This window comes from Lygodium microphyllum, chromosome 13 (genome assembly GCF_053477565.2).
Source record: "Lygodium microphyllum isolate KBCC chromosome 13, Lygodium_microphyllum_v1.1.10, whole genome shotgun sequence".
Classification (NCBI taxonomy): Eukaryota; Viridiplantae; Streptophyta; class Polypodiopsida; order Schizaeales; family Lygodiaceae; genus Lygodium; species Lygodium microphyllum.
Genome location: NC_141147.1, coordinates 99,187,295 through 99,200,561, shown reverse-complemented (window position 1 = coordinate 99,200,561; position 13,267 = coordinate 99,187,295). Strand labels below are relative to the sequence as shown.

Sequence of the window (13,267 nt, the reverse complement as noted above, 5' to 3'; positions counted from 1 at the left end):
AGGCGTGTCATAGATCCATAGGATTGGGATGACAACGCCTTCCACTGCTTGCAGCCTGAATGCTGAGATCTCAATCTTTACTAGCATGAAGTATGGTCCTAACAGGTTTTGTAGTTCAAAGACATTCACCTTAAGAGTAAGTTGGAGAGTTTTCCAAGGCTCAACTAGCAAGGTTCCTTCTATGGCACTAAGTTACCTTGGTTAGATCGTATTGTAAGCACTCTCTCATACTCTTCCTTCTTTGAGACTTTATCCTTTGACTCATTTTGTCTAAGCTTATAAGGTTTTGCCTCTTCGGGCTCAAAGGTGTAACCAATGACTTCAATACTTCAGTGCACTTGATTCCTACTTTGATCTGATTTGGTTGGGATAGGATGTGGCCTTAGATAGAATGTAGGGTTTACTTCATCCTTAGCCATGAGTTTAGCTTGGGATTTTTGGAGGCATCCTCATTCTTATCTCTCAACTTGGCTCTAGTGGCTTGCCTTCGTTTCTTGGTGTTTGGTTTTGCCTTCTTCTTCTTTTCATTCTCTTTTTCTCCTTTCTCCATCTTTCCTTCTTCCTTTCGGCCTTTCTTACCTAGATCTATCTTTGGTTCTTTTTTCTTTTTGCTCTTGTCTAAGTCTAACTCATCTTCTGTCTTTTTTTCTTTTGGCCTTGATGCCTAGATCTATCTTTTCTAGCTCTTTTTCTTCTAGCCTATTTTCTTCATTTGGCTTTCTAGCTCTCCGCACTTTCTCACCTACGTCGACTTCTTTGTCTCTTTCTACTCTCTCATTCTTATTCCTAACTTTTTTTTTCTTGTCATTTTTAACTTGTTTCTTCTCATCTTGCTTTATCTTTTCTCTCTTCTAGCTTCTTCCTAGCTAACTCAACTTGCTCTTTTATCTTCTTTATTCTTTTCTTGTCTCATCTTTTCCTTGATCCTCTCTATGGCTCCATCTAATAAGCATTTTTTTCTTCTTTTTTATTATCTTCTTCTGTCTCATCCTATATTCTCATGATTCTTTTTTTCAATTCTCTTTCTAGCCTATCATCATTGATCTTTGTGGGATTGGTTGGTTGTTGGGGTCATGGTTTTTGGGGTTGAGGTGTTCCAAGATTTAGATTGAGCTCATTCTCGCTCTTCGTTTCTTCTTCGGGTTGTTGGGGTAGCAGTGCTCCGAAGATCTAGGCTGAGTGCATCCTCTCCCTTTCTTTCTTCTTTCTCTTCTAAACCTTTATGTTTCTCTTTTTCTTTTTCTAACTCCCTTTCTAAGATTGAAGTGTTGGCTTCATGCAGCGGATGTCTTGTCCAAGGTGCTTTCATCACCCTTCCATTCTCATCTTCTAAGTCTTATCTCCTCATCTACTTCCTAATTATCTTCATCAAAGGCATCCCATGCCTCCAAGGAGAGTGCCAACTAGCCTCACTCTCAATCTCAACGGGTGGAGGTGTTTCAAGATTAGGATTCAGCTCAACCTTCCCCTTCTCAAACTCTATTTCTTTTAAGATTGTTTTTTTTTCTAGTTGGGCTGCAACTTGAGGGTACAAGGGCCTATCCTTTTGATATGCCCCACCTATCTTTATCTTCTTTCTTGTATCTTAACTCTATCATAATATCTTCTATATTTCAACTCTCATCCATTCTCCATCCTTCTCCCTTCACATTATACTCCATCTTTTCTTCCTCTTTTGGAGCTCTTTCATGTTGGCATTCGTTGGGGTAGAGGTAGTTGGTGTACAGGTAGTCTCCTTCCGGGTGGTAGTCAATGGGAAAATCGTTAAGAGTAGTGGTATCAATCTTCTTTAGGAGGATAGTTGTTTTAGAAGTATTGGTCTTCGGGTTAGCCTTCTTGGTAGTGGTCTGTGGGGTGGTGGTTGGGGAGGTAGTAGTAGTCGGCTTCTAGTTGTTGGTATTCTTCTTCATGTTGCGGACGAGGTGTTCCAAGATCGGGTTTGAGCTCATCCTCTCCCTCGTTTTCTTCGTTGTCATTTGATTAGAATTCTTCTTCTTTTATCACTTGCTTCTTCTTCTCTTGGCTCTTTTTTCCTTCTTTGACTAGCTTCACTCCATTCTTTAACTCTTGGACTCAGTCGGTTTGCATTTGCTTTAAGTGTGGTTCTGCCCATTCTTTGGCTTTTTTAGATCTAGAGGCAGTCTTCTAATTCTACCTTAGCATGATTTGTCCTTGCAGCTCTATGTCGAGGTCTTGGGCCATCTTCACTTGCCACAGCATGGCTCTCTCTCTCACCATGAGCAGTTGGTAGTCGACCTCCTCCAGATCTTCTTTTAGTTCTTTAGTCTTCTCTTCCAAGTCGTGTAGCATATTTGTTCCTTTGTGGGTCTTTAATGCTTTGATGGTCTTCTTGGTTTGCTTAATTAGTTTGAGCCTCAACTTTTTTTTCTTGTATGTGATGCTGAGCTAGTGACACGGCTCATCCTTCTCTTCAAAGAAAGTGTCCTTTCATAGTTTCAGCTCACTCCAAGACATTTTTGAATGGTATGCAACATGTCCCTATCATGCCACGACTCTTTCTCAACTTTGTTGGCACAACAGGTTCTCTTTCAATTTTTAGTAGGTATCACACTTGGGGGGGCATTGCGAAAGTAGTATGCTTTGCACGAGAGTTGCTTTAATACCAAGTTTTATGGACCTTTAGGGGACTTTATCGTAACTTGTTATGAGACATAGAAATGGCACAATGGGAAGCCACACATGATATATTAACAAGAAATCCTTTGTATTCATGTTATAGAAAGATACAACATTGAGGCACATCTCACGACTACATGCTAGTGATGTTGCACATGTGAGGGTTGAGCACTGAGTCTAGGGAATCACATGTAGAAGCATAACCTAAGCTGAGCTTGAGTGACTACTACTCCCTATATAGGGGCATATATAGGCAACACCATGGTATACCTACAAAGTTCCCTTCCCGGTCTTCACACAACTGCTAGCGGGTCTCCCTTGTGCTAAAAGAAATAAAAGAAAATTTGATTCTCATTTTCATTAATAAAAAGCATTTATCTTGGGCTTTCAATGTTTCTAATATTCACACCTTGCCTCATGTCTATTGCTTGTATTTTCCTCTTAAATCTTCTATTTCTCAATCCAATCTAAGGGGAAGCTTAAACAGTACTTGGTTTATATTGGTTTATCTTGGTAGATGAGAAGATGAGAGGGAGATACAAGAAATGAATAGGAAAGGCAATCGGAGATAAGGCAATGAAATAGTGGGCAAGTCCAAGGCTATAATAATGGTTTCTTGAGAAAAAGGGGCCTTAAAATTAGGGGGTTTAGGTTGCCAAAAACAAGTACAAAGGCAGTTTGAAAGGGCAGAGCAAGTAAAACAATGCAAATATCTCGGGAGTAGAGTCTAGACTCCATTTCAGACTACAAGTGGAATAAGGGAGCATGCAAGAGGGCTTGCTGGAGGCACGTGGACCTTACATGGCACACTATGTGGAAAAGTTTGAATATTTGGAAGTGGGCATGAGGAAATGCACAAGATGTTGGTATAGAAAGTTCTAGATTTGATAAGCAAGTTCATTATGGAAGATTTTTGGATGACATCGAAGGATGCAAAGACTTTTCTTTTGGAGAAATTTGGGAGTAGAACAAAAAGCTCATAGGCTGGGAATACAAGCTGATTATCTGATATAAGGTAATATTTGAAGCATAGTCGTAGTATTGGACAAATCATTCTAGATAACTAGCCTATCCAAGTCAAGAAGCAAGTGTCTTGAACTGTTCCAATCGCTCCATCTTCATTTCTATTTGTACATTAGGGTCATATTTGGTCCTTAGGAAGGATTATGGTGCTGTGTGCAAATGTGAGAGGGGGTCATTTTTACGCATTTATATTGGCTGAATATATATGGGATCGATGGGCTCTTCATTTATAAATTATCTTTGCAATGGAGCTTCATGCCACTCCTTGGCTCCACTTGGAAATTTTCTTTTCCAAAGAATTTCTCATGTGGCACACGACTCCCCTTATTCGATGCCTATTGAATTACACCTTGGCATCATGAAGTATGCAATGTAGTGGTAGTGAGGGAATGAGGAGTGAAGACTAGAAACATGGGTGCTCAATGGTGTATTGCAATATTGATAGACTAATTGCCCGAAATAAGTTAGGTGGACCAAAATATTGGACAATGACCACAATTGGAGAAAGCGGAAAGAGCTCCTAATGTTCTTTTGTATCCTTGGACAACTAGGATGGGCTCTTACAACATTGAATACTACCTTGGATCGCTTTAGTGATAGGTGTGAATGTATATTGTAACCTAGATTGGCTATTAGTAATGTATATTGTAACCTAGATTGGCTATTAGTAAGTCCTATAAAAAAGGGCTCATGGTGTTACATCCTTAGACATGTATGATGTTTGCTTGACACTTAGTCACTTGGAAGTTGGTACATGTGTGCCCTTAGGCTAGGACAATTAAAGAGTATTATAATAAATTGGAATCATGGGCTTGTTCATGCTCATTTGGTGTGATCACCATGCTTGGACTCTTTGGATCCATAGGCCATCATGTCTACACACCAAGATTGTGTGGGATAGCGGAATGGGGTTGTAGCACTCGTCATGTGATAGCAGTTCAACATGCTGCTTGGGAGTTTAGCTTGTTTGGCTTTGTGTGGGGAGCTTAGTCCGATGTGCATTTATCTATGCTTCATTTTTATGCGAGCATGGTTCCTTTGTGTCTCATGTAGGTTGGATCTTGGTAGCATTTTGTTGCTATTAGAACAACTTGCTCTTCAAATACGTGAAGCATTAGCATGCACAAAATGATTGAAAACTCATTGAATCGTGCTTGATAGGTACGTTCCTCTTGAATAGGGTGGTATGGGTGGTCACTACTAGTATGAGATGTCGGGAAGTTGGAAAGTAGGTTGTGATGGAGGAGATGGCTAATGATGGTGGCAAGCTGTTGAGGTGGTCACATTTGATCAAGTGTTGGAGTGTCAAAAGCTAGGGTTGGTGCCAATGGGGATTACAAGAAGAGCACAATTACCAAGTCAACAATAGTTAGGTGATGGTCACCTTGTTGCGTCAAGTTTGATGATCACCTTCATAATGGTTGGCTTGAAGTGGTGGCTACGTAAGCTAGCTTGTTTGACAACTCCATCGAGTATGGTGCTTGGCTTGAGGCAATGGCCATGTGGGGCTTTGCTTGTTGTACCAACCATGACAGCTCTTTGTCTCCATGCAATCTGAAGGCTACACGAGCCATACGGGAGACCTTGAAGGCTTGACAATTCATAAAAGGGGAAGGGGGACATGTAACATGCTTGTCAATCGAGCCATTAAAAAAAGAGAACTGGTACAAAATTGCATGAGAGGGAACACAAGTTAAGAAGTGTGTAAACAAGGGGATAAAGAATTGATACTTACTCTTGTATTACCATGAACTATATACTCATTATGGTATACCTCCTTTGTGATAAAGAGACTCTTCTTTCTCTCTCTCCTTGTATCTTTACTCATCCTTTCTCTCAAAATCATAATGTCTTATTATTAAGTATATTTGCATGAGATTGCCATAGCAACTACCCACTCATAAATGTTAAATGAGATTGCCATATCAACCAACCACTGATAAATGGAGTACGTCTGTTTGATACTGCTTTGTGAGAACATGAGGGCTAACGAAATACACAAGTACAAACTCCGTAGATAACAAATGGACTTGCCGAATAAGATAATTGAAATTGGAAGGATAAGTAGAAGTTCCTCTATGAAACCCTTAGAAAAACCAAAGGATAGTAAATTATGAACTAATACACATTTATTATTTATAGCTATTGGTTTCCAATAAGAGTTAAGCATTAGTACATCTTTTTGTGGAGCTAAAATTTCATTACATATTGATTAGCTCTTTAAGACAGCCCCAAAACATGTAAATGACCAAAAGTGCCATTAAGCAGGGGGTGGCTCTAGAGAGTTTTTGACATCTGTGTCCCACATGCAAAACCCTAATATGAGAGGATCCTTTTGCATCTATTAAGAGACAGGCTGTGCACCATTTAGCCCCATCCGTGTGTGCAGGTTTGTAACCCTTCTGCAGAGATTTCAGCAATTAGCCACACTATCTGCTGTCGAGTCCTTGCTGATTGTAGCATGGCTATCTCCAGCACTTGGTGCCTTAATTTGAGTTGTTGCCTTGCTGCTTGGACCTTCCCTTAAGCTGCATTTGCAGTCCTGCTGCCATCGCCAGCTGTTTTCCTCTCTTTGGCACCTTCTCAGCCTGCGTTTACGCCTCCTACTGCTGGTCAACTGGTTGATGCTCTTTTCCAACACTTGCTGCAGCTGTGTTTTGCTGTCCAGCAGGCCCCCTTTATCAATACACCCTTCCTCCAGCTGTCACCTTGCTGTTTACAGCTCTTGCGTGCAGTTTTCAGCTTTGGATTGTCAGTACACTGCTTCATTTACCAGATTTAAGCCTCCAGGTTGCTGTATTTTGATTAACAGCTTGCTGCCCTTCATTATCTAACACTCACCTCCGATTGGTGGTTACAGCACTTGGGATTTGTCTCTGGTGGATGTCACCCTCTGACATCATTCATTGCTCTACCCTTAAGCATTTATTACACTCCTACATTCATTTATTGCTCTACCCTTCCGCATTTTGTACACTCCTACATTCATTTATTGCTTTGTCCTTCTGTCAAAAACAAAACATGGGTGGATAAAGTTCTCACACAATTTTTTTTAATTTTCCCAGAAAAATTTAAAACAAAAAAGGCGATAATGGAATGTGTTGGAGTTCCTGAAACATCTTTGTTTTGGTGTTTTTGTTTTGTTCAACAATGTTCATACTTCATATGGCTAGCGGTCAATGGGGGTCTTGCAATAGGCAATTGGTTGTCTCCTGCAATAGGACCATGCTTGCTAGTGTTGCCCACAAAGCTGCCAAGAAACTATGAAGCACTATCTAAAGTCTTGTGAGGCTGCATGGTTGGTTTGGAGAGGAGCTTGGAGTATCCTCCATTGAGTAGAGCCCAACCTTGGGTGTGTTGCTTGGGGTGCTTTCTATTGGTAGTCAATTAGTTAGGAACATCACCTATTGTAGAAGATAGAGAGGCATGATACAATCTTCATCCTTGAGGTGGATTTATGTGCAATTGTGGGCCTTGGAGGCTCTGCCTTCTTGATAGGTGCTGGAGCCCTTGCACTGCTATTATGAGTGTGGGAGATCATTGGTAGCCTCATAGGTGTGGTAATGTGGACTTTGGACTTTGAATGTGTACAGTGCCATAAGGAAGATGAAAGGTGGGGATAAGTGTCTTGGGGCCCTAAGGGGAAAGGGGGACTGCCCTAGGTAGGGGGTTTTTGAGAGGGGAGGGAAGGAGGGGATAATTGGCATTATTTGGAGGGAGGGAGGATGGAGGGAGGAAAGTATGTGATTATTTGTTTGTCTGTGTTAGTAAAGATCGTGTCTTAGCACTTTGGAAGCAGTTTGTGCGATACTCGTAGAGTTTGGCTCCACAAAATTGACGGTATGCATCTTGAGACTTTTGTTGAGGCAATATTTTAATAGTTTCACAATTTAATGACTAAATTCGTCTCATTCTTCATTGAAGCCATATGTATTGTGCTTTTTTTTTTTCATACCTCAGGCAGAGCAGAGGAGAATATGCCATTTTGGTGCTTTGCTGTTACCTTTGCGGTCTTATTCTCATGCAGCCAAAAAGAAGCATGCTGTATTCTTCTTAACTTTCTGAAATGGGTCATGTTGCATTGCTGCATTTATCAATTATTTGAAGAAAATAAAATGTGAAAATAGTTGCCCTGATTACAAAACTCTCCTTAGGGATTTCCAAGGAATAGACTTGACATGTTGTACTATACGATGACCATGCATGATGAGAATTAACACTCATCTATTAAGGGAACCACTATGTTGTTCTATGTATTAATGGTATGACAATATAAGCAAGATGGTCGAATGGCATTCTATATGATTTTTATTTTTGTTCCTTCTCTTAGTCCAGTCTTGAGGGAGTGCAGGTGGGAGTTTCTTCTTTCATAACAATCTTTTTTTGGTTAAAAAATCATCTATTTGTAACATTTAGTAAGAGAGGTCATAGTTTTAACTCTTTGAAACTCCTTTCTCCTTTTTGTCCAAGTCTTGTGTTGATCTGCAGGTTCTGCTCACAACTTCAATAATCAAGAACTTATTGAAATTAAGGAACCGAGATGCTGAGATGGTAGGCGCAAGATAAAATATTTTCCTTTTTATTTCCAGATGCGTAATTTGCTTGCATTTTAATACGGGCATAGTTCAGGTCGTGGCTCTTCATGCAGGAGCAGAGGAGTTACATGGCGCAGCTAGTCTTCTGTTAAAGAGGGAGAACACCGATATGGATCATGCAAATGAGAGGCGTTCAATGCAAGCTGTGAGTGCAGGTTTGCAGTTCTGATCGATTTTGCATTTCTGGTGGCCTCGAATTACTCATAGCTTGATGATATTCTAGTAGAAATGGATTAGGACCACATTTCTCTATGTGATAGCGTGTCTGTATAAATGCATTATATGTTGATGCCTCACCAACATTTTGGGTGTTCAAACATCTGGTGGTTTGAGCAGGAATGATATTGTTGAAGTTAAAAGAGCTTTGGAGGGTGGGTTTACTGCTGTCAACAGTTTTGGACCTACCATCTCTTTGGTCCTCTGATTTGTCAGTTGATGATAGGAGGATAGAAGTTCAATGGAGGGCTGAGGAATGTCTAAGCTTGGAGGCTGTGATAACCAATCTAGGTTTAGTTCTGTCTGATACATTTGGTTTTGTGTTAAAGCTCTTTACGAGAGGATGTTGTTAGTGATTTAAATAGCAATGATGGAAATTTGAGTTTTGATATGGAAATAAAACTATGGCAGGGTTAGAGAATATTTGGGAAATGAAGCCATTGCTTGATGGCAAAGCTATTATGGATGAGCTTGGGCTAAAGTGTGGTGGTCCTGAAGTTAAGGAATGGGTAAGTCTTTTCTTGTGATTAATAGTTAGAAATCTAAACGTCTAGTTGCAGGCAGCTTTTGTTTTCAAATTAGAAGTTCTGTTGTCTAACTATACAAACACCTAAGATATTGTTAAACATAATTTTTAGGGATAGACAATTCTCTCAAAACACCTATTAAGTTTCTGAATAAACTTTCTACATGCAAATCCCCAATACACAGGATCGATCTTCTTCTGTCTACAAAGGCTTGATGGGCATTGCCACATTGTATGTTCCCCAGAGATAGATTGATAGACTGGCAACACTAAGGAGGAGCTATACCATATCCCTAGCTTAGAGGGCATAACTCAGGGTTACTGTGATGATACTACCAAATTCCTAGAGGTGTTTTGTCCCAGTTGTAATCTCAGCTTCTGTATAGCTTATATTCTTAGTGATGCTTTTCCTAAGTTTAAGCTTGTCCACTGTAGAGTGGTTTGGGTTTGACTACAGTTTACTTTTAAAATGTCAAAAGGGGAATTTCAGTACTGTGAAAATTTTCTTCTTTTGCTTTCACTTGGTACTGATTTGTTTTTCTGGTTCAAATGGCTGTAATTTTGAACAGTTTGTTCTGTGAATGTATTTGATACCTGATTTTTTTGCAAAGCAGCAAACTCGGCTTCTGAAGTGGCAGCTGTGTCATTTAGATGCCACGCCAGATGATTGTCTTGATTGGTTCAGGAATGAGAAGGTAAAGCGCCAGAGGTACAACTGAATTGGGCAAGTGATCGATTTATTCTATTGAACTTTTTTGACAGAGGAGAGGAGCTGATGGATTGCTACCACAAACAGAACCAACAGACAGAGAGCTTGCAGAAGGGGAAAGAGCTGACTGTAAATTGATCAGAAAACTTGGAAGTTAATGTCACTTTTCTGATACCAGAAAGCATTGTAGGGACACTGCAGGCCATGTGCCTGCACATTTTGATAGTTTCAAAGAAAAGTCTTGTTTCGGGATGAGTACTCGCTGTATCAAACAGTTTCCAAAAAGATTCATGAAACATTACTCACCACATTACTTTCCAGAGGACAGAATGCAGAGAAACGAACTTGAGCTATGGGGGAAAGACAGCACTAAACCAACACATGAAAAACTGACTAGTTTTGGGAGTTTGCAGAGTTTAAGGTCATGTGCTATGTGGAATGTACCATGGCCAATCCGTATATAGAAGCATTTGAGTGTCTACTTGGCCTTTGCATTGTGAGCACAATTTTGTCAGATATTGTCCAAATAGATTGCAGAGTCTTGTGTGCTACAACCTTTATGTTCTCACACGCATGTGCATGCATATGATGCACGCACATTAAAAACTTAATATTTGCCCTTGCTTGAACCACGTAGCGTTACAGTTGTTGCCTTACATTCACACACAAGCATGCATGAGCACATACACATACATATGCGCATTTGCTTCTTGCCTGGACCTATCTCTGTATCTACATACAGAGATCACCTTCTTGTTCACACATGCACTCTTTAGTTTGTTGCTTTCATAATTTAAAACACCGACACATGCAAACTCTTACCCTACTACCTCTCTCTCTCTCTCCTAGACAACTCACATCTTATATAAGACCTTTGACACACCTATAGTTTGCTTCACTTCCAGTAGAGTAACTTATAACATTATATTAGTTAAACCTTGTGTTTGATACTAACCTACAAGATGCTTTGAAGTAGTAGCTGGTATTGGTACTACAATACACACATGGTACACAGTACATGGACACACACGCCCACACACATTCATTAAGGCCCTACACATGGCGCCCCCCCCCCCCCCCCCCCCCCAACAACACACACACACACACACACACACACACACATGTACTGCTTAGCCTAGTCCTGTAATGCATCTTAAATTGGTATTTCCACACGGGAACCTCCATCAATTGCCTAATACAATTGCTTCTTAGTACTTTTTATTATGGTACCATATGATGTGCTGTGACTGGCTTAGAAGTTAGGACTTGCTAGAAGTCCTTAATAATAGTTTCGTAAGTCTTTGGCAATTAGCGTGGTGTTTGCATAAACCTTTATATATTTTACCTAAATACCCCACTAAAGATGGAGATGCTGGAACTTTGTGTCCTAGCTAGATGCTTGGCAACTTTCAACACTGCACTGCCGTTGAATCTTGGCCTTTGTATTTATAGGTCCTACGCTCTAGATTGCTATTATATTGGTCTTTGTCCTTTCAATGGTTTTCCGCAACTCAAACTTTAGTCCACGGATGGTCACATTAGTGACTTACAGAGGTGCTCACACAACAGTATCTTCGAGCTATAACAGGTGTGCAATATGTGCTGTAGAGTATTGTTGGATAAACGTGTAAGTATCTTTAACTCATCAACATGTCACCATGATAGTTTTACACGGTCTTGGTAGTCCTCTCATGCACCGGTAGATAATGCATCATATCTGTATTCAGGACCTTCGATCCCAACCTTCAATCGCCCTTGGGGGTGTATGCCATATTGGAGATGACGTACGGATTGCATGTGCTGTGGACAAATTGCATGTGCTGAACCCACACAAGAATAACAAAGGCTCACCAATTGTGCAATATCTCTACCTCTATCGTTTTGTCATCTTGTCATTTCAGCTTCCTGTCATATTATCATCTGAGAATCTTGAGCTTAGATGATGTATCTCCAGGTAGCTTGTAACTGGACTTTTTGGGATTAAGATCATCATTCATGAGCTCTAGGATAATTGCTTTTATCGATTTGGTAGACGCTTAAATTATTGTTAGGATCTATAGTAGTGACTTTTTACAGCAAAGCTGAGCATCATTTTGTCTGTAATTAGAACGTGTTCAGTTTCTCTGAAAACAAAAATGGGGGATTGATTGTATATCCAAAATTCTCAGATAATTCCCCTTTTTTTTAATCACAAGGTCATAAATACAGTTTAAACTTACAGCCTAGATATTGGCTTAAGGTGAAGTATTGTTCATTTTTTGGGCGCATGACTCTAAGACCTATTAAGTAGTAATGAGTTGACAACGAAGCCTGATAAGGACTAAAGTCTAAGAGTCAATACATGGGTCTCCCAAAAAAACATGATTGTGAAGTCTCTAAGATGGTTGCAATGCCCCATAGCTCACCCAATCTCAAGGCAGAATAGAAGCTCCTCCTAGTAGCAAGCTTTAAATTTGACACCCTAGGTTGGGCTTCAAGAAAATAATTGATGGCACCTTGGTCTTTTTCCAACACTGTCATTTTGTGCACTTTCTCTAAATTTGGGTATCAACTTTGCAGAACATCACAAAAAAGCATATTTAGATAGACTAAGTGATTGCAATTTTTAACATAAAGATGGCAAGGTCCCATAATATGTGATGTAGAAAAAAGTATAGACTAGTGTGATATATTATGCTTGTAAAGCTAATCTACCAATTATTGTATCCAAAAAATAGGCCATATAGCAATGAGAGTTCAATGAGAATCTCATCATGGAAACACAAGTGACGAGACAAGTGGAATGGAAACTCTTGCTCGAGGCTTCTCCTTCACACTTGTGATAAGGCTACCAAATGCTTGGTAGGCTGTAACAAAATAAAATGTTAATAAGTACTCCATTCTATATATACACACATTACAAATGAGGTACACCATGTGAGAAGAATAATATACATTGCAAAAATCATATGCATTGCCTCTTGCTTTTGTTGTCGGCTTTTAAGTTGGCCAAATCTCTTGGAAGTTGGCTCGGGTGTGCTTGGGGAAAGAGATTTGATTGTGCATTGAAGCCCCAACTAGGGATCTAGGGAGAGTAGTCTATCATCTCCTACTTAGTGTGCATTGGATGCATGTGTGGGCGTGCGTGCACACGTACACGCACACACACACACACACACACACACATAAAAGAATAAATAGATTTTTTCATTTAGCTTTCGCAAATTTGGTGTAGGTATGCATCGATTGAATAGAAATCAAGGGTGCACTATCACATGCAAGAGCATTGCCCTTTTCTTGAGAAAGAGAGAGAGAGATTTATGAAATAAAGAGATTAGAAAAAACAATTTTTAAAATGTTGCTTTTACAAATTTGATGTAGGTATGCATTGATTGAACAAGAAAAACAAAGGTGCACTATCTCGTGTAAGAGTATTGCCCTTTTTTATAGAGAGAGAGAGAGAGAGAGAGAGAGAGAGAGAGAGAGAGAGAGAGAGAGAGAGAGAGAGAGAGAGACCCTTTTTTAAACTTTTGTAAAATAAACTTTTCTTTCTCGAAAAGCAAGATATCCACACATTTTAAG

General features: G+C 39.9%; 1 protein-coding gene across 3 annotated transcripts in view; it reads left to right on the top strand.

The window, feature by feature from the left end:
* LOC148026958 (tRNA nucleotidyltransferase cca2-like) overlaps positions 1-10,198 on the top strand; it is a 54,693-nt gene extending 44,495 nt beyond the window's left edge. The window contains exons 9-16 of one of the 3 annotated variants that reach the window (XM_087691502.1): positions 7,434-7,500; positions 7,621-7,704; positions 8,149-8,211; positions 8,290-8,410; positions 8,592-8,762; positions 8,883-8,980; positions 9,612-9,692; positions 9,794-10,198. In XM_087691502.1, coding sequence (XP_087547628.1) covers positions 7,434-7,500; positions 7,621-7,704; positions 8,149-8,211; positions 8,290-8,410; positions 8,592-8,762; positions 8,883-8,980; positions 9,612-9,692; positions 9,794-9,844 — 736 coding nt within the window. In that variant the 3' untranslated portion in view covers positions 9,845-10,198. Of the gene's footprint in view, positions 1-7,433; positions 7,501-7,620; positions 7,705-8,130; positions 8,212-8,289; positions 8,411-8,591; positions 8,763-8,882; positions 8,981-9,611 lie in introns of all 3 variants that reach the window. The other 2 variants (XM_087691501.1, XM_087691503.1) reach the window with 2 other exon arrangements.
* The last annotated feature ends 3,069 nt before the right edge of the window (positions 10,199-13,267 follow it).